This window comes from Eutrigla gurnardus (genome assembly GCF_963514095.1).
Source record: "Eutrigla gurnardus genome assembly, chromosome: 18".
Taxonomy (NCBI): domain Eukaryota; kingdom Metazoa; phylum Chordata; class Actinopteri; order Perciformes; family Triglidae; genus Eutrigla; species Eutrigla gurnardus.
The window spans coordinates 3,807,942-3,834,158 of record NC_139929.1 but is presented as its reverse complement, the minus strand read 5'-3'; the positions used below and the strand labels follow the sequence as shown (position 1 = coordinate 3,834,158).

The 26,217-nt window shown below is 41.5% G+C and overlaps 2 protein-coding genes across 7 annotated transcripts; both read left to right on the top strand.

Annotated features, from left to right (window-relative positions):
• The first annotated feature begins 2,131 nt into the window (after positions 1-2,131).
• Positions 2,132-11,552, top strand: LOC311029254 (interferon-induced very large GTPase 1-like). Of its 6 annotated transcripts, none has more exons than XM_084034312.1 (5): positions 2,132-2,246; positions 4,563-4,596; positions 4,846-4,935; positions 5,051-5,085; positions 5,986-11,552. In XM_084034312.1, coding segments are annotated over exons 2-5 (4,932 nt in total). In that variant the 5' UTR covers positions 2,132-2,246; positions 4,563-4,595; the 3' UTR covers positions 10,792-11,552. The 6 variants fall into 6 exon arrangements, with proteins under 6 accessions (XP_083890438.1, XP_083890437.1, XP_083890436.1 ...); XM_084034311.1 differs by having other exon boundaries at positions 5,983-11,552; XM_084034310.1 differs by having other exon boundaries at positions 5,051-5,100.
• A 146-nt stretch (positions 11,553-11,698) lies between these two features.
• Positions 11,699-25,976, top strand: LOC311029260 (interferon-induced very large GTPase 1-like). Its single transcript, XM_084034327.1, has 5 exons — positions 11,699-14,231; positions 19,828-19,861; positions 20,110-20,199; positions 20,319-20,350; positions 20,435-25,976. Coding segments are annotated over exons 2-5 (4,926 nt in total). The 5' UTR covers positions 11,699-14,231; positions 19,828-19,860; the 3' UTR covers positions 25,238-25,976.
• The last annotated feature ends 241 nt before the right edge of the window (positions 25,977-26,217 follow it).

The following is a 26,217-nucleotide window of genomic DNA, read 5'->3' as shown; positions in this document are numbered from 1 at the left end:
TTTAAACAATCTCCAGGTGTCTTTTAGGCGTTCATTGTCCATGTAATTAAAAACTGCAACATGTATTGAGGTTCAGAAATCTGTTAATGTGAAGATCAAAGAGGAAAAGCAACACATGACATAATTTCCTGTTGCTTTCAGATATCCCTGCTCTAAATAAAGCTTTCACATTCCTCCTTCTCTGCATAACATAAACAGGACTTCAGAACATAAACAGGCCTTCAGTTGGTGTTGGTGTACTTCCAAGATCGGGACACTCCCCACTCATTCTGTAATCTCAGAGGTATGCACTCTCCTCCTCCAGGGCACTGAACAACAGGGCAGTGACAAAATGTACAGGGGAGGCAGCAGGACATAAACCACATTAATAATCAACCTTTATAACTCTATACACTACTTGGGTTTTTTATTATGTGGGACGCATAAAACCAACTGGCCTATGTTTAACGACTTACCCTGGTGGCATAGCATAACCAGGATCCATGGGCATAGCGGACGACCACTTCCCATATCTGTGCCCTTAACAAGTGGAAACGCGTTTGTCTGAGCCGCCTTTGAACGCATCATGAGCAGGCGGAGCCAGGCGGCAAACACCGCTGTCGTGTTGTGATTTCAATCACTCAGATTCTTGTTCACCATTTTCAGCAAACCAGCAGCCAAGAGGCAAAAAAACTTTACTGTGTTTGTTCCAAACAAACCATGTAAGTTGAGTATTGCTGTTGCATGTAGATAATGTTTAGCTAAACGATGACTAATTAATACATGTCAATATATCAAGGCTAGCTGTTAAGCTAGTTAACAATTGTTAGCTGTTAGCTATGTTGAATGCTTGCTAGGTGCAGAGGTGGTAGACAGTTACTAGTTACATTTACTCCTTTACATTTCCTTGAGTAACTTTTTGAATAAATTGTACTCTTTAAGAGTTGTTTTACTGCAAAATACTTTTTACTTTTACTTGAGCAATATTATTCTAACGTAACAATACTCGACTACAATCTATGGCTACTCTACTACCTAGACATAAACCCACTCCTCCTTAATTTCTGCACAGAACTTGTACTCACTATTGTTTAGCACATATTTTTAAAATCGTTATATAATAGAAAGAGCAGGTCAGGGAGGAGGAAGTGGACCAGAGGCCAGCAGCAGCAGGAATGAACAGGGGGGGGTCTTCACAGCAGGTGAGGAGACATTTTATTTGAGGTTAAATTCTACAACAATTTCACTACTACTAGTGTATTCCTAATTCTATCTCAAAATGTTGCTTTCCACATATTTTTTAATCTTTATTGCCACGATAGAAAGAGCAGGGTGAGAGAGGAGGCAGTGGACCAGAGGCCAGCGAGGTACAATTGAATGCGAGAGGATGATAAATCACTCAATAGACCTCTGAACAATGTGTTCACTTCTGAAATGATCGGCAGGATCGGATACATACAGCTCATTAAAGTTAAATTCATGTCGTGCTACTTGTGCTTCTAGCTTCATAGCCAGTTGTTTGTAGGTGAGAATAAAACGTGATGAACAGCCAATTTATTAATTATTACAGCTTCCTTTACAGCGGCCCTGTGGGTCTCATGTCTGCTCATTATGTCGAAAAAAGTGAAACTACACATTTTGGTCAATTTGGTTGATACTTTTATACTAATTTGACTTTACTTATGTGTAAAGGACTTCACATCTACAGGCCCTTTATCTATTCATGAGCACATGATTCTTTCTTTCGTTCCTGACTCTCATGGAGCAGCTGCAGCTCTACACCTTCCTGAGGGGTTAATCAAGTATTCTGATTCTTATCCAACCACATTGTGTTTTTGTAAAGTGCTAGAGTTCAACAAAAATAAATCTCATATTTTTAGGAAAAGGCTCTAAAAACCAAACCTCTTCCTGTCTCAGGCTCCTTTATGCCTCTGTGTGGGGAAACAAACTGCTGAAGCTCTGCAAGTGAACGCGTTGACCTGGTTTTCTCTAAGTCACGTGGTTTACTGGAACTCGAGCTCTTTACTTTCACTTTCCCTCGTTTCGTCACTGATTTACAAGCAATGCGCGCGCATTGAGGTCCTCGGCTTGCTGTGATTGGCCGGCTTGACCTATCCACATCGCTGCAGAGCTGATGTGGGAGGGGCTTAGTGAGGGGCAGTCCCGGTATTCAACAGACTGCTGTGGTCTGTATAAAGAGGTCGGAGGACGAGGAGACGTTCTGGAAGCCCGCAGCTTCACAGAGCAGACAGCGACAAGCAGACACGGTGAGTTGAAACTGATTTTCTTTTTCTGTGTGCACGTTTTAAATCTGAGCATGCGCAGCTGACCTTCACAGTTTGATATTGTCATGCTTCTCGATGAGTCTTTTACTGCTCTGACTCTTATGCACACAACCCCTTATACAAATGATATGCATCATCCTGCAACTGTCAAGTCTCTTAACCCTCGTGTTGTCCTCCCGATTGCCATGCACCTTTTGTCCACCTGGTTTTGACTGTTATTTAAAGCATATAGTATTAATTGTCAATCAATTCTGTGTGAAACCTTTAGTATTACTTCAGTCCAACCCATTACCACAAATTTTTCCCTTCGTTTTGGAATTTAGGGCCAATATACCTTGTTTACATAAAAGTATGCCCTGTTTTTAACTTAAAATAAAATGAAACAATTAATTATTGTGTGTAAATATTATTTTTACTATTTGACTTATCACAGAGTGCTATATGTCAAAGTTTAGGGAGGATGCTGTTTTTGAATAATTTGAATTTTTTTTAATGGCAGCACATAATCACACCTGTTGTCCTCTGGGGTCAAAATTGACCCAGTCTGGTTTGACTGTTATTTAAAGAATATAAAGTGGAAACTTCACCCAATTCTGTGTTACACCTTTAATGCCAACTTCATTCAAACGCAATAACACAAGCAGGGTCTCAAGACCCTCCTGTCAAAGGCTGCGCCCCCCCCTTTTGCCCCCCCTCCCCTCAAAATATTTATGGATTAAAAACTATAACAAATATAGAACAAATTAAGACACTGAGACATTAACAATCAATCATCTGAAGAAATATTGTTTTTAACGTTCCTATGGTGATTGTTTTTTTTTTCTTTCCTGTGTCGTGCAATTTGATTGGCTGGTTTGCACGCAGACGGCAGGCTGAATTTGACGTTCATGTTAGCGGTGGTTGATGCATAGCGGCTAGTTAGCGATTGTGGACAGAGCGAAATGGACCGATTTGTGAAAGCCAAAAAGCGAATAAGAGTGGACGATGGTGGTGGTGATTTACGGACGCAGGAGTGATGAGGATGAAAGCGAGGATGACGAAGGGGCGGTAGTAGGTGAGGAGAACAGAAATGAGGAGGAGGGGAGAGGAGAAGAGAGAAAGACAGCATTGGAGAGCGAGTGAAGCAGAGTTTAGAGGACAAGTAGGGAGGAAGAGGAGAGGAAGACAGGAGTGGGGAGTGAGGAGGAGGAGTTTAGAGGAGAGGAAGACAGGAGTGGGGAGTGAGTGAGGAGGAGAAGAAGGGAGGAAGAGGAGAGGACGACAGGAGTGGAGAGTGAGTGAGGAGGAGAAGGAGGAAGAGGAGAGGATGACAGGAGTGGAGAGTGAATGAGGAGGAGAAGAAGGGAGGAAGAGGAGAGGAAGACAGGAGTGGAGAGTGAGTGAAGAGGAGGTGCCTCTTTTTGGAGGTGGTCTTTTTGACCCCAGAGGACAACAGAAGTTATTCAATTCAATAAAACAACCATATTTCAATCAAATTATTTCTAATTTATTTTAATCATGAAGAGCATAGTATCGAAAAAAAAACCATTATTTTCAGACCATTTGATGAACAAAAAACCTATTTTGACAGCAAAAGATTTCATTTGGGGTGACCCCAGGACAACACGAGGGTTAAAGGCACAGCACAACCAATATCAAATCACATAACATAATGACAACCAGCAGAGATCCAGTAAAGCATATATAAATTAATATAACCCCAGATGTAAAAGGAAAGCCTAGTTTGCCTTTGTGGAGGGGGGGGGGGGCAACATAAAATCCAGCAGCTGAAGCTCTGCAAGTAACTCGTGTTCAGTGTTTACAGGATGCGGTTGATGATGTTTGAGTGTGACCTTTTAAGGCTCATTGCTTTCCTCTATGTCACTTGGTTTAATGTAAATAGAGCTCCAGACCATGTGTCACCTTGTCTTATGGTATTCCATAAGTCTTTTGCTGCTCTGAATTGTATGAATGTGAAAGACGTTTGTCTTTCTGTACTCGTGAGGACCATTGTTGACGTAACCCATTACCTAAACCTGAAGCCTATCCTTAACCACCGTGGTAAAAATTCAAACAGCACACTCTCCAGAACAATACCCTTAACTTAAAACCTTTGCACACCTACAATCACATCAACTACATATAACCCGACATGCAAAAAGGAAAATGTCTAAATAGGTTTTGAGTAAAACCCTGCTTCCCTGATAATATAATTTGCAGAAATAAATATAATTCAACAGAAATATAATGAATTTATGGCAAGCTAATCGAGTGTTATTTTAAAAACTCATCACATTTTTTTCTCTCATTATGTTGCAGTAGAAAAGACTGAGCATCTGAAATCAAGATGAAAGTAAGATCCTTTTATAATCATCATTGTAAAACTGTTTCCTAAAACTGCCTATAATTATCTGAAGATTAGAACTGGGAATATTGTTTTACCCTGCCTGTATTTTTTAATTCCTTTACTTTGTGATGCATGTTGGTGCTGTTTTCTTGGCTTAGTTATGGCTGGGAATAATACTTTGGTCTCAAATGCTGTAACCAGGCGAACTACTGTACAATTTATATTAAAAAAAAAAGTTTTCTTTGTGGGATCCAGTGATTGAACCTGAACACTCTGAAAAAACTGATCACAACACAGGAGGAGAGTCCGAAATCAAGTCTGTATCATCGACAACCAAGAAGAAAGGTAACATTTTAATGAAAACTTGAAGTGCACAATTACCAAAAAATTTAACAATATACAAGTTTGCAAAAAACATCAGAAAATATATTGGTTGATCTGGTTCATTGTTGTCCTACAGATACCTTAGATATGGATATGGACGTGGATATGGACGTGGATATGTATCAGGTAAGGAAGTCTATTTACTTTGTGCTAGGCTTGGGCCGGTTTAAACATTTTGAAACCGGTATGATATTCAGCCAAACACCGGACCAGACCGCATTACCGACCTTAACCACTAGATGCCGCACTTGCCACAGCAGCCCCTCCTGAGTTAAATATTTGGCCTTTTTATGCAGAAGATTCTGCCATAATCACGGAGAGTCAAAAATATGCCGCGATCGTACCGTTTATAAAGAACTTTGCTACGTTGCAACGGAGTCTCTCTTTAAATCTGATTAGCTCAAGGCTTCAAAACAACTATGACAGGTGAACCTTTGCAGGTCTCGCATATTTACATGACTCGCAAGCGAATTTGCTGTGCATCATACAGGTTGATGCATGGAACGGCAGCCTCGTACGAGCAACTACCAGCTTTTATTCTTCTTTGGATTAACGTTCTCAGTTTGTTAAATGATCCGGCCGCACGTCGCCTAAGTAAGAAAACAAACACAAAGTACGCCGTGTGCGTCTCCGACCTCGACTGAAATTTGATGTCTGTCATGCCGGCCTTGGCTCGCCCGGGAGTATGGCTACCACACTTTGCACACCAGCCGCCTCAGAAACTCACGGCGGCTCCGTTAGTCCGTTTATAAATAAACACAATATTATGTTAATAACATGTCATTATTGCTGCTTATTACTATTGCAATACAATTTGGATTTAGTGTTGTGGCAAGGGTTTTTCATTTTCCAGAACGTATCATAAAGACAAATGCCAATTCAACCGGTTTAGCCCTGTACACCGAACCGGACCGGTGAAACTAGAAAACGGCCCAACTCTACTTCATACCCCACTGAATGACATTATCATTTTTAACATACTGTACATGTTACTTTATTTATTTGCAGGAGTCGGAGGAGATCAACAAGAAGAAACAATATCAAAGAGACATTGAAACTCTACTTTGCCGACTTCAGCTTCAAGACAAACGTCAACACAAGTTGACACCAGCAGATTTTCTTAGAGTCGGTCCTCCTGTGAAACAGGAGCATGACACTGAGAAAGATCTCGCTAATACTTTCCTTCAGAGGTTGATGATGTTAGACTACAGAGCCAGATATATTCCTGTCAAACAAGACGAAGTGAGCATATCAGAGTCTGCTGAAGAGTTTGATGATGAATTCGATGCTCTTTTTAGCAACAACGCAGACTCGGATGAAGCGAAACTCAAGAGTCACGTGCATCCGATGGATGTTCAAATGGCCGTATTTCACTGCTCCGACAGCTTCTTAAAGCAGAACACAATCACAAAACTGTCACAGTGTCAGTACGCCTTACCGCTGCTCGTTCCTGACCCGGTCACAATGGACATCGACTGTCCTCTGTGGACATTCAGACAAATAAGAAAAACGTGGAAAATTACTCAGATCAAAGATAAGTCCAGCGTTGTCACCATGAAGAGTATGCCCATCTGCAAAGCCGAGACACCCATGGTGTCATTTCTCCGCCTGGGTTCACTCCCCCTGTCCAAATCTCAGCTGATGAATGCATTGATCAACGACCGCCACAGCACCTTCTTCCACAGAAACTGTGCAGGTAGCACCAAGTCTCGCCATCTGATGGACGGTGTGGCAGAGATCGCCTGGTACTTCCCTGCCGGAAAACCCAACGACGCCTTCACCAACTGCATAGCCTTCTGCAATCTTCATGGCGACGCTCTGTCGATTGTAAAACAGCGCGACATTCTGACCGACAAGTCCTCAATCAATGTTGTACTCGTGCCAACTCTGGAAAAAGGTGGCAGTAGCACTGCAGTTATCTCGGCCCTTTACAAGTCTCCGAAGCCCCTTGTTATTCTCATCGCTGACAATGATTGTGGTGCCACTCAGATGAAAGAGGGGAAATATAAGATGGGTCTGAAGGACAGAAGTCAGTCAGATGTTTCTGAAGAACTGAAAAAAATCATTGGAAAGGTTTTGTCTGGACCACATGCATCCTTCCAGCTTGAAACCATGGCTAAAGTTCCTGGAATCAAAGTGGACGAAGACGACAAAGTCTGCCAAAAAGGAAAAGCTGCTGCAATGAGAGTTGTGAGCTTGCTTGATGGGATGGATGTCTCGAAGATCAAAGATAAGTTTCTCCCTTGTCAGGGCCAACTGTGGTATGATTGGTGCAGAATAAACAAAGAACTGTATAACCTGAAAGGAAACATTGAGAAGGTGAAATGTCAAAAGCAACAGGAATTGATGCAAATACGCCAAAAACAACACACTGCTGCCGGTAGTAAACCGATGCAGTTGTTCACTGAATGCCTCTCGTCCTTGCCGTGGTCAGACAAAGCATATTTTCTGAAATGGACTCAGATCTTAATAGATGCCCTCTCTACAGACGACCTGTCTTCAATCCTCCAAAGATACGATGAAAAGTGGGCTGAGGTCTTGGATATGAAGAAGAAGCACGACAAATCCGATCTTCTGAAAAGGAAGCAAACTGAGCTTGATCAAATATCCACAAAACTGCAGTCGGCAACATTTGGCTTGGAGCACATCTTTCGAGAAATGGGACAGATCTATGAAGCCCACGCATCTTTGGAGAAACAACCAAGTAGTCTGCAGAGCGACTGGTCCAGATACCCCGAGCTGGCTGCAGAGCTGATGATATCGGGACACCCAATGGAGCTGATGGATGGCGATGCAGGTCACGTGCCTTTAACATGGATCTCCAAACTTTTAGATGAAGTCATAAAGAAACTGGGTGACAAGAGGCTTTTTGTCATGTCAGTGTTGGGCGTACAAAGCAGTGGTAAATCAACCATGCTGAATGCCATGTTTGGACTACAGTTTGCAGTGAGTGCTGGCAGGTGCACCAAGGGTGCCTTCATGCAGCTGGTCAAGGTGTCAGAGGAGATCAGGAAAGACTTTAATTTTGACTACATTCTGGTTGTGGACACCGAAGGACTGCGTGCTCTCGAGTTAGAAGGCAATGTCACTCTTCACCACGACAATGAGCTGGCAACATTTGTTGTTGGTCTGGGAAACATGACACTGATCAACATCTTTGGGGAGAACCCAGCTGAGATGCAAGACGTGCTGCAGATTGTCGTTCAGGCTTTCATGAGGATGAAGAAAATCAAACTGGCTCCAAGTTGTGTGTTTGTTCACCAGAATGTTACAGACATTTCGGCTGCAGAGAAAAACATGGATGGAAAGAGACGACTGCAAGAAAAACTGGACAAGATGGCCCAACTAGCAGCCAAGGAGGAAGTATGTGATGCAGAGTGCTTCAGTGACGTCATTGCATTTGACGTGCAGAAAGATGTAAAATACTTTGCCCAACTATGGGAGGGCAGTCCGCCTATGGCCCCTCCAAATCCAGGTTATAGTGAGAGTGTCCAAGAGCTGAAGACCATCATCCTCTCTAAAGCCTCACAGTCTGCTGGGATTACTCTCACACAGTTCAAAAGCAAAATTGAGGACCTGTGGAATGCCCTGATGAATGAACACTTTGTCTTCAGTTTCAAAAACACACTTGAAATTGCAGTGTACAGAAAACTTGAGGTCCAGTATGGGAACTGGACCTGGACCCTGAGGAGTGAGATGTTGAACATTGAGAACGGGCTTCATACCAAAATTGAAAATGGCTCAATTAACAAGGTCGAGCTGAGTTACCTTCAAACCGAAATAAACCCAACCTACGGAGGAATCCAAAAGAAAATGACGTCATATTTTGATGACGACAGGGACAAGGAAATGTTGGTTCAGTGGCGAGGCGTATTTGAAAGCAAAATCAAGGAGTTTCTGGCTGAACAAGTGAAGAGAGTTAAAAGAAAACTGGATGAAGTCATTCAGCAGAAGAGTGCTTGCAAAAAGCTTGATGACATGAAGGCAGACTTTGAGAAGAAGCTGATCCAAAAGAGCAAAGAGCTCGCTCTTCAGTTACAGGACAAGGCGAAAGATGAAGAGGAACTTAAAAAGCAGTTCAACCATGTTTGGAGTCGCTGGGTGTATGAGCTCACTGGGAACACTAAACCTATCGCGGACATCAACTATGAAGAAGATCAGTCAACTGTCCTTCAGGAGCTCGGTATTGAATGGTCTCTGATACATGAATCCAAAAGCAGTGGCAGATACAAGAGAATATCAGACATCGGTGACTACACCCACTATATCTCTCTCTCCAAGGACCGAGATCCTAGCAACACAGGAAAGGACACAAGGGGACAGAAAAAAAGTTCTAGCACTGTAGATAAAGTCCGTAATTATGTTTCAGAAACTACTACAAAAATCGGATACCAAATGAAGGGCTATTTTGACTATGAAGAACAGCAACTGATCAGATCCCTCATTGACTTTGTCGAAATCGAGTCCCTTAAGGCAATTAAGAAAAGACCTGTCGCCACAAGAGGCTACAGTCCAGCTTACTTGCAAGAAGTGGCCCAGATGGTCAAACGAAAGGTCTCTGATTTTGAATCACAGGGGAAATACGCTCTGAAGAAGGAGTTTACAGTTGATCTCTTGCTGTATGTGTTTCACAGAGCAGGGGGATGGCTTTCAGAGTCGCACAAAAAGTTCAAATCGAACAATGATGCCCACATTTATGTGGAAAGCAAGAAAATGCTATTCTGTAACATTTTCATCAGCCTCTGCAAAGGGAACTCGTCTGCTGTTGTGCTCGGGGAAATGATCTGTGACAAACTGCAGAGTTCCATCGAGGAGGCCGCCTGTAACAAGACCGCCAAGGATCTCGCGGATACGATGCAGTGCAATTACCCACCGTTCAGTGGGAACAGACTGAACTTGGAGAAACACGTGTTGAGGTCACTCGCAGAGAAAGAGGACTTTCATGGCTTCATCAACTACATCCGACACCCAAGGGGCCAAGTAGAGACTTTTATAAGAGAGGAGGTACAGCAATACGTCTTCAAAGAACACAGAGCTGAAGCGCTTGATGTACTCAATAAAAATGCTGCGGACATCAATATGCTTCTGAGTCAAGCTTTATTTACCGCAACGAAGAAAGTCCAAGAGGAAAAGGAAACGGAGGTAGTCAAAAGAGACTACCTAGGCATGTGGGTGGAGGAATTCTCCAGTTTGCTAGAAGACAAGCTAACATTCGACACAACTTGTTGTGCAGACTTCGGTGACATCGAGCATTTTGACTTTCTTAAAGACGAGGTAGAGAAAGGCCTCAGGACTGTCATCGTGAACGTGAGCCGCCTCCCACTGGAAAAAATAAAGGAATACAGGATGAAGGCGGATGAAATACTCATCGAGCACCTGTGTAGCTGCTGCTGGGTGACTTGTCCGTTCTGTGCAGCTGTTTGTACCAACACAGTGGCAGATCATGATGGGGACCACAGTGTGCCTTTTCATCGATCCGTTGCAGTCAATGGTATGCACGTAAAAAACTCAGTGGAACTGGCTATCGAGTTCTGTACGACAAGTGTTGCAAGTGATGGGAGTTTTTACCCTACTGGAGATTCAGAAGTGCTCATTCCCTATAAAGAGTACCGAACTGCTGGCCCTAATTTTGCTCGCTGGGGGATTACCGCCGATGCATCGAAACTGGCATACTGGAAGTGGTTTGTGTGTCGATTTGAGAAGGACCTGGAAAACCACTATGGATTAAAATTCCAGAATAATGGTGACATTCCCAGCGATTGGAGAAACCACAGTAAGGGAGAAGCCATTGAAAGTTTGGAGGTGATGTTCAAGTGAACACAAACACAACCGTTGTTCATTAATCAGATAGACCGGCACACAGAAATGTGATTACTTTATTCAAAATGACTTGTTAAAAACAAAAGAGTTGCACGACAGCACGTATAATTAATTTCTAAAAAATCTAAAAGAAATCAAGTCAAAAAAGTAGTTTCCCATGTGTATTTTTGTGTATTCTTGTTTTGAATATTATGTTAAGATGCTCATGTGCTTGTAGCTGCCAAACATAATGAAGGACATGCATAATGCAGTATAACCTGCCTGTGATTGTGTGAAACTGTTAACACCGACACAACTATTAGGCTTCTGTTTGTAACAAAGAATGATATTCAAGTACAAGTTGCAATGTAACTAATTTGTCTTCATCGGTCTTATGTACGTCTCAGCCAGGCGTACATGGAGGCTCTTGTTGTCGATCGATATGTAATCCTTAGGAATAAGAGACAAAAACAGATATTGTATTTGAATAGTGAATTGCTCTTCATTTCACCCACCATGAAATTATGTTAATGTTAAGACTATTTTCAACATTTCTTTTGAAGGATGCTTTGTGTTTCTGTATTCTGTTTTATCTCATTTTCACATATCTGTTGTTGTATCCACATGAGTGTGAATTATTCTTTTTTTATTTAGAAGCTTACTTTGTCCTTACTATTTAGATATCCAAAGGTGATGTAAACAACATGAGTTGTTGAGAAGAAATCTGTTGAGATGCAAAAACCTCTCCTGTTGTAATAAAATGAACTTCTCCATATCTACTGAAAGACCAGGTTTCTCAATGTTCACAAGCGACGGCCATGGCTACAAGCAATACCACTATGAGGAATTAATTTCATGGTATCGTTAGATCCTGTACATATCAGAAAACGTGCTATATTTGTTCCATTTCCTGGGATAAAGGAAGCCTTGCACAGAGATTTGGTAAATGTTACATTGAATTAGGGAGTTGTATTCTGTCTGCCGGTGGCAGGTGGAGCCATGTGGCCATAAACAAGCATCCAGAACTGATATTTGCTAGTGAGCTCCATGACAACACACTGTCCACTGGACCTTTATTCTGAAGTAAACATACAGATGTACCTCATAGTCATTTTAAATACCCCAAAATTATAAGGGAATAATTGCTGTTTGCCTATTTGTTGCTAATAAGGTCATTTGTAATAGATATCGCCATGAAACATTAACATTTGGGGCATTTAGCAGATGCTTTCGTCCAAAGCTATTTAAAATGAGTAGATTTTTTAAAAGAAAGAAACCACAACATATCTTTGCCGATAAAGTAAGAGTGAAAAAGTAGAAACAAGTGTTAGGTCCTCGTCTGAGTAAAGTAGTAACTAATCAACAAGGGTACCTAAAGTACAGCAGCAACACCAAATAACGTGCACATAACAGGGAATGGACATGTACATGGAGGGCAAATACAAATATAAATAAAAAAATATTTTGAATTGTATTGTGTATTTTATAACATTGCTGTTTCATTCTTCTTTTGTACATATTCTTGTTTCATTGTAATGACAGAGATTAGGGATTAATACAGTACAACCATAACCCTCCCTGTGTTGCACAATGACAGAACTAATGATCCCCGTTTCAAGCTTTTGCACTCCGCCATTCTACCGTTTCCAGGCTGCGTGCGCACACTAACGTACGTCACCATTGTTTACAAACGGTCCTGATGCACGCGACGCGGCGGTTTGGACGCGCGGCTGCGTAGTGTGTTCGGAAAGAAACTTCCGGGGATTGACGAGATATGGGGGAGAGATACACGGAAAGATATGTGGAAAATGTTGTACATGGCTCTGTCCTGTCTGTCTACTATTATCCAATTAATAAAGGGAAATTACTACAATGCTAGTATGCTAAAGGCTAGCTGACGCCAGCTAACTCTAGCCTAGTTTAGGCTTTGTCCAGCTAAGTCTGGTTTATGCTACGTCAGAATCAGTATCAGCTTTATTATCCAAGTAAGTGTAAACAAATACAAGGAATTTGACTCCGGCTTATTGTCTCTCTATGCTAAACATAGAAATAGACACAGAAATAGACAAATAAAACAAGGATAACAAACTGAATAAAGGTAAACAACTACTATGAACGGATATTAATATAAGTATGAAAACAACGACACTGTAAACAGTCTGACATGCAATTTTGTAGAGTGGAAAGGGTGCTAGAATAAATATGAATTTATAATTCAACAGATTGGTATAGGTATAAATATTATTCGTTCATCATAGTGACAGCCTGCGGGAAGAAACTGTTCCTAGAAACTACGTAGAAACTGTCCTGGGATCTGCTGGTTAGGTTAATGTGTTTATGCTTGTTTTAACCCAACATTAAATGTGTCTATAGGCCCTTTATCTATTCATGAGCACATGATTCTTTCTTTCGTTCCCGACTCTCATGGAGCAGCTGCAGCTCTACACCTTCCTGAGGGGTTAATCAAGTATTCTGATTCTGATCCATGACGAAAACCACATTGTGGTTTTGTAAAGTGCTAGAGTTTAACAAAAATAAATCTAATATCTAGGAAAAGGCTTTAAAAACCCAGAATCATCGGCCTAACGTCCCTTTCTGTGGTGTTCGTACTGTAGCACTTAGTAAATTATGAGCATACTGTAGGTCCCTGCAATAAAAGACTAATTCATTGATTTAATCTCAAACTTCTGGTTTTACTTCATCTGAAGCAGTTTTAATTGAAACTGAAAGCTTGAGACTGAATCAAAGAACAAACCTCTTCCTGTCTCAGGCTCCTTTATGCCTTTGTGGGGGAAAAAACTGCTGAAGCTCTGCAAGTGAACGCGTTGACCTGGTTTCCTCTAAGTCACGTGGTTTACTGGAACTCAAGCTCTCTTAGGCTGCGCAGAATAGTCTATTTTGCTTAGGAAGGTTCCTAACTGAAGAAGTGACCCGGAAGTAAACAAGTGGCCGCCATGATAAGAGCCGTTCGGATTCTCTAAATGCAAAGGAAAGGAACTCCAATGCTTCCTTTCAGAGCTCCTTTAGCATAGGATGCAACAGACCTTCCTATGCGAAAGGAAAGGAGATCACGCTGATCCACAATTCTTTGCGAGAGCAATCATCAGCAGCATTATAATGACGTAGCTTAGTGGAAGTCCGGTCGGATTCTCTGAGCAACGCGGTCGTCTTTTCCTAAATCCTTTTGAGTTCTCCTATCGCCTTTCCTTAACCCCGTGACGTTTTCTCCAAAGGTCAAGGAATAGGGAATAGGGATAGGAATTTTTTTACTATTCGACTGCACCCTCTTACTTTCACCTTCCCTCGTTTCGTCACTGATTTGCGCCCATTGAGGTCCTCGGCTTGTTGTGATTGGTCGGCTTGACCTATCTGCTGTGATCTGTATAAAGAGGTCGGAGGACGAGGAAACTTCCTGAAAGCCCGCAGCTTCACAGAGCAGACAGCGAAAAGCAGACATGGTGAGTTGAAACAGATTTTTTTTTTCTCTGTGTGTAAATTTTAAATCTGAGCATGCGTAGCTGACCTTCACAGTTTGATATTATCATGCTTCTCGATGAGTTCTTTCCTGCTCTGTCTCTTATGCACACGATAGTTTGTCTGTCTGCACTCGTGAGGACCCTCGTTGACTAAACACATGATCTAGACCCGAACCTAGATCCTGAACCACCGCAGTTAAAATTCTTAACCTTCATTCCACTTCTTTTGAAGCTGTGAGGACCTTGAATTTGTTGTCATTGAATGTTTGACACAATCTTTTATGAAAAGCGATTGATTGATTGATTGATTGATTGATTGATTGATTGGTTGATTGGTTGATTGATTGATTGATTGATTGATTGATTGATTGATTGATTTTTATTTAGCAAAATAGGTTCAGGTGGTCTAATTCGTTGGGGGGTATGAAGACCCTTATACAAACGATATGCATCATCCTGCAACTGTCAAGTTGCCAACAGAGATCCAGTTAAGCGTATATTAATTCATATAACCCGACATGCAAAAGGAAAGCCTATTTTGCCTTTGTGGGGGGGAAACAGCTGCAGCTCTGCAAATAACTTGTGTTCAGTGTTGACAGGATGCGGTTGGTGGTGTTTGAGTGTGACCTTTTAAGGCTCGTTTGCTTTCGTCTAAGTCACTTGGTTTAAAGGAAATAGAGCTCTCCTACTTTCACTTTTAGCTTTGGTACGACTCATTTAGCGCTCTTACTTGAACCTTTTCTATGGGGTCAGTTCAGTCTCATTATTAATGAATGCACAGAGAAGGATTCACAAATGTATTTTGTGATTTATATATAAATGACTCTCTTCTCACAAATAGATTTCAAACACACACAAATGTAAAATAAATCCCAAAATATATAAATTATTTTTGTTTGCAATTTTCATCAAAAATATATTTGTATGTTGTTACATTTATATACAAACTGTTCAACTTGAATTTACAAGACGCTTTTCATTTGTGAACTTGTTTGCATTTGTTTGTGAACTGGTTTGTATTTGTTTGTGGGTTATTGAGACTCTCCTGGATTCACAAATGCATTTTTTTCAAGAAGGAACTCTCTGTAGCCAATCAGATGCCTCCCTCGTTTTCAGCCAATCACATGACGGCATTCCCACGAGGGGTACCTCACCATGGCCAGAGCACAGCTTTTTCTGCGCATTTTGCGCATTTGCGTTAGCTAACTAGTAAGCCATATAATGCTTTTAGACAACGGATCATAAGGTAACTTAGCTAGCATAATATGATCCTACTAACATCAGAAAACATAACCGTATCAGTCATTTGCTTGCTAAAGCTTACCTGTTGTTAATGCATGCAAAAATAAGTTACAAGCAAACCATAATAACTAATAAGTAAATTGCTTACTACATTGGTTTCAAAGTGCTGACTATAAGAGCTAGCTAACGTTAGCTAGCTAATGGATTTAGCTAGCTACAAACAAGCTAACGTTGGCTAGAGAGAGAATAAAATCACTTTTTTAAAATACTTTTTGTTCTTATTTCTTTTACCGTAAAGCAACGCACGATGCGCAGAGAAAAAGCTGTGCTCTGGCCATGGTGAGGTACCCCTCGTGGGAATCACTGCATGAAAAGTGGGATTTTCGTCAGTTAGCGGCCCTGTAAATTCCCGTGGAAGTTCAGGTTTACGACTGCAAACGGCAATTTGCAGGAAACACCGAAAACTGACGTAAATTGCCGGGAATTGACGTGGGCCTTGCTTGGCAGTTGTCCCCCCATGACCCCCCTCCCCGTAATCCTAGGGGAGGCTTTAACATGTAAATGAGAATGCTGTGAGCTATACAAATGCAAATCAGGGTAGCAGGGGGAGTTTTCCCCCAGGCGACATTTTTCTGAAAGGTGTTAACTTCATTTCATCTTCATTCAAAGATATAACTTCATTTCATCTTCATTCAAAGATACACAAAACAATTTGCTTCAACAATTACTTTTAATCAGGCTTTGCCACAAAGGTAAAATGTACATTCATGCAAACAACATCACAGTCTCCTAGAGCTCAACCACTGTGCATAGTGGCATGACTACAGTGACCCTTTCTGTGCTTAAATGCACAGTGGATGTGTTAACCACACATCTCCCAGCAATGCGCTCAACAGGCAGAAATTATGCTGGGTATGACGTGTCTGTTCCCTGCAAGCTCCAAACTTCTATTGGCTTTCCATAAAAATGTCTGTCCGGATAGGGATGAAGCCAGGAAACTTGCGCAATAACATGTTTAAATGCAGTACCTTTTGACACAACATTAACAAATATAAACTGCTTTATAATGGCTGGTTGTAGTTCTGCTAGAGGGTCAAGGATGGGTTCATAGATCATAGATCTCGGCTGTGTTAGAAATGCCATACTAACGTCCTACTCGTACTTAATTGTGACGTAAAGTACGTAGTGCGTTCACATACAATAGTATGTGAATTTGTGTACGCGAGAAATGCCCGGATGTATACTGCATTGGCAAGAATTTCAGAGTATACAGCGGACCTTGCTAAATCTACTCAACTTCCCAAAATGCATTGCGGCTCGTCTGACTTCACAAGTTTTGGATAATGGCGGACGACTGCGGTGATTCTGGCGAGGAGCCCGACACAAACCGCGTACACATGTAAGTATACTGTAACATGATTGTTATGTTTCCAGCTGACTTTCAAATCGTATTGATAATGAACGTTACTTTATTGTTGTTGGCATTGTACGTTAACGTTACGAATTGAAGGTCCTGCTAGCCGGCTAGCCTACTGACGGTAATTTACTATAGAGGTTAGCGAGCGCAAGCGAAGCGGAAAATGTGCCGTTTTTACCGACGTTAACTAATAATATAGTGCTTATGTTAAACCGTGGTTATATATTTACTAACGGTGATTAATAACGCCGTGCACCGTTGTCGGACGGATGCAGACACCGGGGGCCTCATTCAGTGGGGGGAACGATGCGGAGACGTTCACGTTCACCGGCAGGAGGGATGCTGCTCTGAGAGGCTTCACTTAAGAAAATGTGGTTTAAATGTTATAATTCTTATATCCAGGACTGCTGGAGACTCTCAGGATGATTGCGGTAAGAATATGTTCGGTGACTGCTAGCTAAGCTAAAATTAGCAAAGCAAGCCCAAGCTAAAAGTAGCTTAAAAGCTAATAGTCCAAGCTAAAAGGAGCATATAGTAGCCTTGTAAAAGAACAAGAGAGAGGAACCAGTGTAACGTTAAGTTGCTTTGTTAAGTGTATGTTGTTGGTCTTTTACAGGAAGCAGTACGCCGTCTTCACAACTCGGAGACGAATTGTAGGCGCTACGAACCGGAGCAAGGGTACGATTTAAAGAATATGCTTTCATTCTGCTGTATAAGGAAATAGATGCGTTAACAGTAGATACCGATCTTAACTGTTCATTTTGTTTTCACAGACGAACCTCGCCTCATAACGAAGCTGTGACCTCTTACTTGCTCGGAGCTTTGTCCGCAATTCAGGATTTCTATGACGCTGATAGTGACGCCATTGTGTGTAAGTAACTTTTACTGTTTTCTTCTTCCTTGTTTTAATTTTACTGTGACTTAAGTTTTCTTATTCATACCACTCATTTAATTGTTTTCCAGCTGCCTGTAAGACATACTATGAAACGGTACGCAGGAGCTTCAGACACACACAGCCTGATCTCGCATCGCAGGCGGAAGCTGTGAAGAGGTCAGCTCGGAGTCGTTCCAGGAGAAAGAGGGTAAGACTTATTAGATTTATTAGATCCGTTTTTGGTCAATGTGACCAAACCTACCTAAACCTATTTTTCAGGTGCATTAATAGATGTGTTGTGTCCATGCGCAGTGCATCGCGCAGTACTGATTGTCTTTATTGATTGTTTTACAGCTGCTGGAAGCGAGACGGAGTGTGCTTGCTGGCGATGAGGTGGACCGTTGGAAGTCCGCCACCACAGACATGATGTCTGATGAGGAGGACGGCGTCGTTGGCGGGGTGTCTGGATGGATTGTGCGACCTCCATCCTCTCGTAGCCAGGAGCTCACCGAGCTCTGTGCGACTCTACAGTCGCGATTAGAGAAGACTCCCAAGTACAGGGCCACGCACAGCAGGCGGCTGTAAAATTGACCAAATTCGGACAGAATGTCGCCAGTTCATTTGTTTGTTGTGTGGGCAAATTTGTACAGTTGTGTGTTGTGTTGTCAATAAAGCTCTTTCTTTGAATACTTCCTCCTGGCAATTTTTCCTTTCCTCAATGAATTCATTCATATTTATATAAATAAAAATAAATATATGTGTGTATATATATGTATAAATATACATATATATATATATATATATATATATATATATATATATATATAAACATATATGTATATATATATGTGTGTATATATATATATATATATATATATATATATATATATATACATATATATATGTATATATATATAGTGATAGATCTGCTAACCAATCACTAGTGATTATTCTTGTTTAAAAGACCCAGTGTGACCAATAGTAACACATCTGCCAACGGGGGTGGGGTTTACTTTTATAATGACTCATCAGGTTGACCAATAGGGACAGATCTGCAAACGTGGGTTGGCTTTACATTTATAATGACCAGATCTGCTAACCAATCACGAGCGATTATACTTGTTTAAAACTAGTGGTTTCATCCAATCCTGAGTGAGGATATTCAAGCCATCTCTGGCCAGGCGCGGTTTCGCTGCTATTCATATGCTAATTAGAGCCTTCGCTGTGGTTCGTTTTCGACAATTTTCGGCACAGACGAACGCGGCGTTCGCAGCCTGTAAATTGTCGTTAACTCCCGAAAATTAGGGAGAGTTCCGGGCGTTTACAGGGACGAAAATCCGACTTTTCATGCAGTGAATGCCGTCATGTGATTGGCTGAAAACGAGGGAGGCATCTGATTGGCTACAGAGAGTTCCTTCTTGAAAAAAATGCATTTGTGAATCCAGGAGACTCTCAATAACCCACAAACAAATACAAACCAGTTCACAAACAAATGCAAAGTGTCTTGTAAATTCAAGTTGAACAATTTGCTATGGACCTTGTACTAGTGTCTGTGATAAATGAAGAATTGAATTGAATTGTACGTGTAACAACATACAAATATATTTTTTATGAAAATTGCAAAAAAAATTATTCATATATTTTTGGATTTATTTTACAATTGTGTGTGTTTGAAATCTATTTGTGAGAAGAGAGTCATTTATATATAAATCACAAAATACATTTGTGAATCCTTCTCTGTGCATTGATTAATAATGAGACTGAACTGACCCCATACTTTTCCTTATGCTGTCACTGATTTACAAGTAATGAGCATGCAGAGGTTCTCAGCTTGTTAGACCGTGTGTCAGCTTGTCTTATGTTTTTCCATAAGTCTTTTGCTGCTCTGAATTGTATGAATGTGAAAGACGTTTGTCCGATAAAATAATTTGCAGAAGTAAATATAATTCAACACCAATAATTAGCAAATATAATGAATGTATGGCAAGCTAATCGAGTGTTATTTTAAAAATTCATCACATTTTTTTTCTCTCATTATGTTGCAGTAGAAGAGACTGAGCATCTGAAATCAAGATGAAAGTAAGATCCTTTTATAATCATCATTGTAAAACTGTTTCCTAAAACTGCCTATAATTATCTGAAGATTAGAACTGTGAATATTGTTTTACCCTGCCTGTATTTTTTTTATTCCTTTACTTTGTGATGCATGTTGGTGCTGTTTTCTTGGCCTAGTTATGACTGGGAATAATACTTTGGTCTCAAATGCTGTAACCAGGCGAACTACTGTACAATTTATATAAAAAACATGTTTTCTTTGTGGGATCCAGTGATTGAACCTGAACACTCAGAGAAGACCGATCACAACACAGGAGGAGAGTCCGAAATCAAGTCTGTATCATCGACAACCAAGAAGAAAGGTAACATTGTAATGAAAACTTGAAGTGCACAATTACCTAAACATTTAACAATATACAAGTTAAAGGCAAAAAAACATAAGAAAATATATTGGTTGATCTGGTTCATTGGTGTCCTACAGATACCTTAGATATGGAAATGGACATGGATCAGGTAAGAAAGTCCATTTACGACATACCTCACTGAACGACATTATGATTTTCTACATACTGCACATGTTACTTTACTTATTTGCAGGAGTCAGAGATCGACAAGAAGAAACAATATCAAAGAGACATTGAAACTCTACTTTGCCGACTTCAGCTTCAAGACAAGCGTCAACACAAGTTGACACCAGCAGATTTTCTTAAAGTAGGTCCTCCTGTGAAACAGGAGCATGACACTGAGAAAGATCTCGCTAATACTTTCCTTCAGAGGTTGATGATGTTAGACTACAGAGCCAGATATATTCCTGTCAAACAGGACAGTCAAGAAGTGAGCAAATCAGAGCCTGCAGATTATAATTCCTTCGATGCTCTTTTTAGCAACAACGCAGACTCTGATGAAGCAAAAAAGAGTCACGTGCATCCGATGGATGTTCAAATGGCAGTATTTCACTGCTCCGACAGCTTCTTAAAGCAGAACATGATCACAAAACTGTCACAGTGTCAGTACGCCTTACCGCTGCTCGTTCCTGACCCGGTCACAATGGACATCGACTGTCCTCTGTGGACATTCAGACAAATAAGAAAAACATGGAAAATTACTCAGATCAAAGATAAGTCCAGCGTTGTCACCATGAAGAGTATGCCCATCTGCAAAGCCGAGACACCCATGGTGTCATTTCTCCGCCTGGGTTCACTCCCCCTGTCCAAATCTCAGCTGTTAAACGCTTTGATCAACAACCGCCACAGTACCTTCTTCCACAGAAACTGTGCAGGTAGCACCAAGTCTCGCCATCTGATGGATGGTGTGGCAGAGATCGCCTGGTACTTCCCCGCTGGAAAACCCAACGACGCCTTCACCAACTGCATAGCCTTCTGCAATCTTCATGGCGACGCTCTGTCGATTGTAAAACAGCGCGACATTCTGACCGACAAGTCCTCAATCTATGTTGTACTCGTGCCAACTCTGGAAAAAGGTGGCAGTAGCACTGCAGTTATCTCGGCCCTTTACAAGTCTCCGAAGCCCCTTGTTATTCTCATCGCTGACAATGATTGTGATGCCATTGAGATTGGAGAGAGAAAATACAAAATGGGTCTGAAGGACAGAAGCCAGTCAGTTGTTTCTGAAGAACTGAAAAAAATCATTGGAAAGGTTTTGTCCGGACCACATGCATCCTTCCAGCTTGAAACCATGGCCAAGGTCCCTGGAATCAAAGTGGACGAAGACGACAAAGTCTGCCAAAAAGGAAAAGCTGCTGCAATGAGAGTTGTGAGCTTGCTTGATGGGATGGATGTCTCGAAGATCAAAGATAAGTTTCTCCCTTGTCAGGGCCAGCTGTGGTATGATTGGTGCAAAATAAACAAAGACCTGTATAACCTGAAAGGAAACATTGAGAAGGTGAAATGTCAAAAGCAACAGGAATTGATGCAAATACGACAAAAACAACACACTGCTGCCGGTAGTAAACCGATGCAGTTGTTCATTGAATGCCTCTCGTCTTTGCCGTGGTCAGACAAAGCGTATTTTCTGAAATGGACTCAGATCTTAATAGATGCCCTCTCCACAGACGACCTGTCTTCAATCCTCCAAAGATACAATGAAAAGTGGGCTGAGGTCTTGGATATGAAGAAGAAGCACGACAAATCCGATCTGCTGAAAAGGAAGCAAACTGAGCTTGATCAAATATCCACAAAACTGCAGTCGGCAACATTTGGCTTGGAGCACATCTTTCGAGAAATGGGACAGATCTATGAAGCCCACGCATCTCTGCAGAAACAACCAAGTAGTCTGCAGACCGACTGGTCCAGATACCCTGAGTTGGCTGCAGAGCTGATGATATCGGGACACCCAATGGAGCTGATGGATGGCGATGCAGGTCACGTGCCTTTAACATGGATCTCTAGACTTTTAGATGAAGTCATAAAGAAACTGGGTGACAAGAGGCTTTTTGTCATGTCAGTGTTGGGCGTACAAAGCAGTGGTAAATCAACCATGCTGAATGCCATGTTTGGACTACAGTTTGCAGTGAGTGCTGGCAGGTGCACCAAGGGTGCCTTCATGCAGCTGGTCAAGGTGTCAGAGGAGATCAGGAAAGACTTTAAATTTGACTACATTCTGGTGGTGGACACCGAAGGACTGCGTGCTCTCGAGTTAGAAGGCAATGTCACTCTTCACCATGACAATGAGCTGGCAACATTTGTTGTTGGTCTGGGAAACATGACACTGATCAACATCTTTGGGGAGAATCCAGCCGAGATGCAAGACGTGCTGCAGATTGTCGTTCAGGCTTTCATGAGGATGAAGAAAATCAAACTGGCTCCAAGTTGTGTGTTTGTTCACCAGAATGTTACAGACATTTCGGCTGCAGAGAAAAACATGGATGGAAAGAGACGACTGCAAGAAAAACTGGACAAGATGGCCCAACTAGCAGCCAAGGAGGAAGTATGTAATGCAGAGTGCTTCAGTGACATCATTGCATTTGACGTGCAGAAAGATGTAAAATACTTTGCCCAACTATGGGAGGGCAGTCCGCCTATGGCCCCTCCAAATCCAGGTTATAGTGAGAGTGTCCAAGAGCTGAAGACCATCATCCTCTCTAAAGCCTCACAGTCTGCTGGGATTACTCTCACACAGTTCAAAAGCAAAATCGAGGACCTGTGGAATGCCCTGATGAATGAACACTTTGTCTTCAGTTTCAAAAACACACTTGAAATTGCAGTGTACAGAAAACTTGAGGTCCAGTATGGGAACTGGACCTGGACCCTGAGGAGTGAGATGTTAAACATTGAGAATGGGCTTCATACCAAAATTGAAAATGGCTCACTTGACAAGGTCAAGCTCAGTTACCTTCAAACCGAAATAAACCCAACCTACGGAGGAATCCAAAAGAAAATGACGTCATATTTTGATGACGACAGGGACAAGGAAATGTTGGTTCAGTGGCGAGGCGTATTCGAAAACAAAATCAAGGAGTTTCGTGACGAACAAGTGAATGTAGTTAAAAGAAAACTGGATGAAGTCATTCAGCAGAAGAGTGCTTGCAAAAAGCTTGATGACATGAAGGCAGACTTTGAGAAGAAGCTGATCCAAAAGAGCAAAGAGCTCGCTCTTCAGTTACAGGACAAGCCGAAAGATGAAGAGGAACTACAAAAGCAGTTCGACCATGTTTGGAGTGACTTGGTGTATGAGCTCACTGGGAACACTAAACCTATCGCGGACTTCAACTATGAAGAAGATCAGTCAACTGTCCTTCAGGAGCTCGGTATTGAATGGTCTCTGATACATGAATCCAAAAGCAGTGGCAGATACAAGAGAATATCAGACATCGGTGACTACACCAACTATATCTCTCTCTCCAAGGACCGAGATCCTAGCAACACAGAAAAGGACACAAGGGGACAGAAAAAAATTTCTGGCACTGTAGGTAAATTCTGTAATTATTTTTCAGGAAAAACTACAGAAATAGGATACCAAAAGAAGGGCTATTTGCACCATGAAGAACAGCAACTGATCAGATCCCTCATTGAATTGGTCGAAATCGAGTCCCTTAAGGCTATTAAGAAAAGACCTGTCGCTACAAGAGGCTACAGTCCAGCTTACTTGCAAGAAGTGGCCCAGATGGTCAAACGAAAGGTCTCTGATTTTGAATCACAGGGGAAATACGCTCTGAAGAAGGAGTTTACAGTTGATCTCTTGTTGTATGTGTTTCACAGAGCAGGGGGATGGCTTTCAGAGTCGCACAAGAAGTTCAAATCGAACAATGATGCCCACATTTATGTGGAAAGCAAGAAAATGCTATTCTGTAACATTTTCATCAGCCTCTGCAAAGGGAACTCGTCTGCTGTTGTGCTCGGGGAAATGATCTGTAACAAACTGCAGAGTTCCATTGAGGAGGCCGCCTGTAACAAGACCGCCAAGGATCTCACCGACACGATGAAGTGCAATTACCCACCGTTCAGTGGCAACAGACTGAACTTGGAGAAACACGTGTTGAGGTCACTCGCAAAGAAAGAGGACTTTGATGGCTTTATCAACTACATCCAACACCCAAGGGGCCAAGTAGAGACTTTTATAAGAGATGAAGTACAGAAATACATCTTCAAAGAACACAGAGCTGAAGCACTTCATGTACTCAATAAAAATGCTGCAGACATCAATATGCTTCTGAGTCAAGCTTTATTTACTGCAACGAAGAAAGTCCAAGAGGAAAAGGAAACGGAGGTAGTCAAAAGAGACTACCTAGCCATGTGGGTGGAGGAATTCTCCAGTTTGCTAGAAGACAAGCTAACATTCGACACAACTTGTTGTGAAGACTTCGGTGACATTGAGCATTTTGACTTCCTTAAAGACGAGGTAGAGAAAGGCCTCAGGACTGTCATCGTGAACGTGAGCCGCCTCCCACTGGAAAAAATAAAGGAATACAGGATGAAGGCGGATGAAATACTCATCGAGCACCTGTGTAACTGCTGCTGGGTGACTTGTCCATTCTGTGCAGCTGTTTGTACCAACACAGTGGAAGGTCATGATGGGGACCACAGTGTGCCTTTTCATCGATCCGTTGCAGTCAATGGTTGGCACATAAGAAACACAGTGGAACTGGTTATCGAGTTCTGCACGACAAGTGTTGCAAGTGATGGGTGTTTTTACCCTACTAGAGATTCAGAAGTGCTCATTCCCTATAAAGAGTACCGAACTGCTGGCCCTTATTATGCTTGCTGGCGGATTACCGCCGATGCATCGAAACTGGCATACTGGAAGTGGTTTGTGTGTCGATTTAAGAAGGACCTGGAAAACCACTATGGATTAAAATTCCAGAATAATGGTAAAATTCCCAGCAATTGGAGAAAGCACAGTAAGGGAGAAGCCATTGAAAGTTTGGAGGTGATGTTCAAGTGAACACAAACACAACCGTTGTTCATTAATCAGATAGACTGGCACACAGAAATGTGATTACTTTATTCAAAATGACTTGTTAAAAGCAAGAGTTGCACGACAGCACATATAATCAATTTCTCAGAAATCTAAAAGAAATCAAGTCAAAAAAGTAGTTTCCCATGTGTATTTTTGTGTATTCTTGTTATGAATACTATGTTAAGATGCTCATGTTCTTGTAGCTGCCAAAACATAATGAAGGACATGCATAATGCAGTATAACCTGCCTGTGACTGTGAAACTGTAAACACCTACACAACTATTAGGCTGCCGTTTGTAACAAAGAATGATATTCAAGTACAAGTTGCAATGGAACTAATTTGTCTTCATCGGTCTTATGTACGTCTCAGCCAGGCGTACATGGAGGCTCTTGTTGGCGAGCGATATGTAATCCTTAGGAATAAGAGACAATTATTAGTTGAATAGTGAATTGCTCTTCATTTTACCCACCATGAAATGATGTTACTGTTAAGACGATTTTTCTTTTGAAGGATGCTTTGTGTTTCTGTATTCTGTTTTATCTCATTTCCACCAATCTGTTGTTGTATCCACATGAGTGTGAATTATTATTTTTTCATTTAGAAGCTTACTGTGTCCTTACTATTTAGATATCCAAAGGTGATGTAAACAACATGAGTTGTTGAGAAGAAATCTGTTGAGATGTAAAAACCTCTCCTGTCATAATAAAATGAACTTCTCCATATCTACTGAAAGACCAGGTTTCTCAATGTTCACAAGCGACGGCCGTGGCCACAAGCAATACCACTACGAGTAATTAATTTCATGGTATCGTTAGATCCTGTACATATCAGAAAACGTGCTATATTTGTTCCATTTCCTGGGATAAAGGAAGCCTTGCACAGAGATTTGGTAAATGTTACATTGAATTAGGGAGTTGTATTCTGTCTGCCGGTGGCAGGCAGAGCCATGTGGCCATAAACAAG

Coding starts and splice junctions, on each gene's coding strand:
- LOC311029254 (XM_084034308.1), top strand. Junction 4,936..5,050: donor ATCGACAACCAAGAAGAAAG/GTAACATTTTAA, acceptor GTTGTCCTACAG/ATACCTTAGATATGGATATG. Junction 5,101..5,982: donor TGGACGTGGATATGTATCAG/GTAAGGAAGTCT, acceptor ATTTATTTGCAG/GAGTCGGAGGAGATCAACAA.
- LOC311029260 (XM_084034327.1), top strand. Junction 20,200..20,318: donor ATCGACAACCAAGAAGAAAG/GTAACATTGTAA, acceptor GGTGTCCTACAG/ATACCTTAGATATGGAAATG. Junction 20,351..20,434: donor TGGAAATGGACATGGATCAG/GTAAGAAAGTCC, acceptor ACTTATTTGCAG/GAGTCAGAGATCGACAAGAA.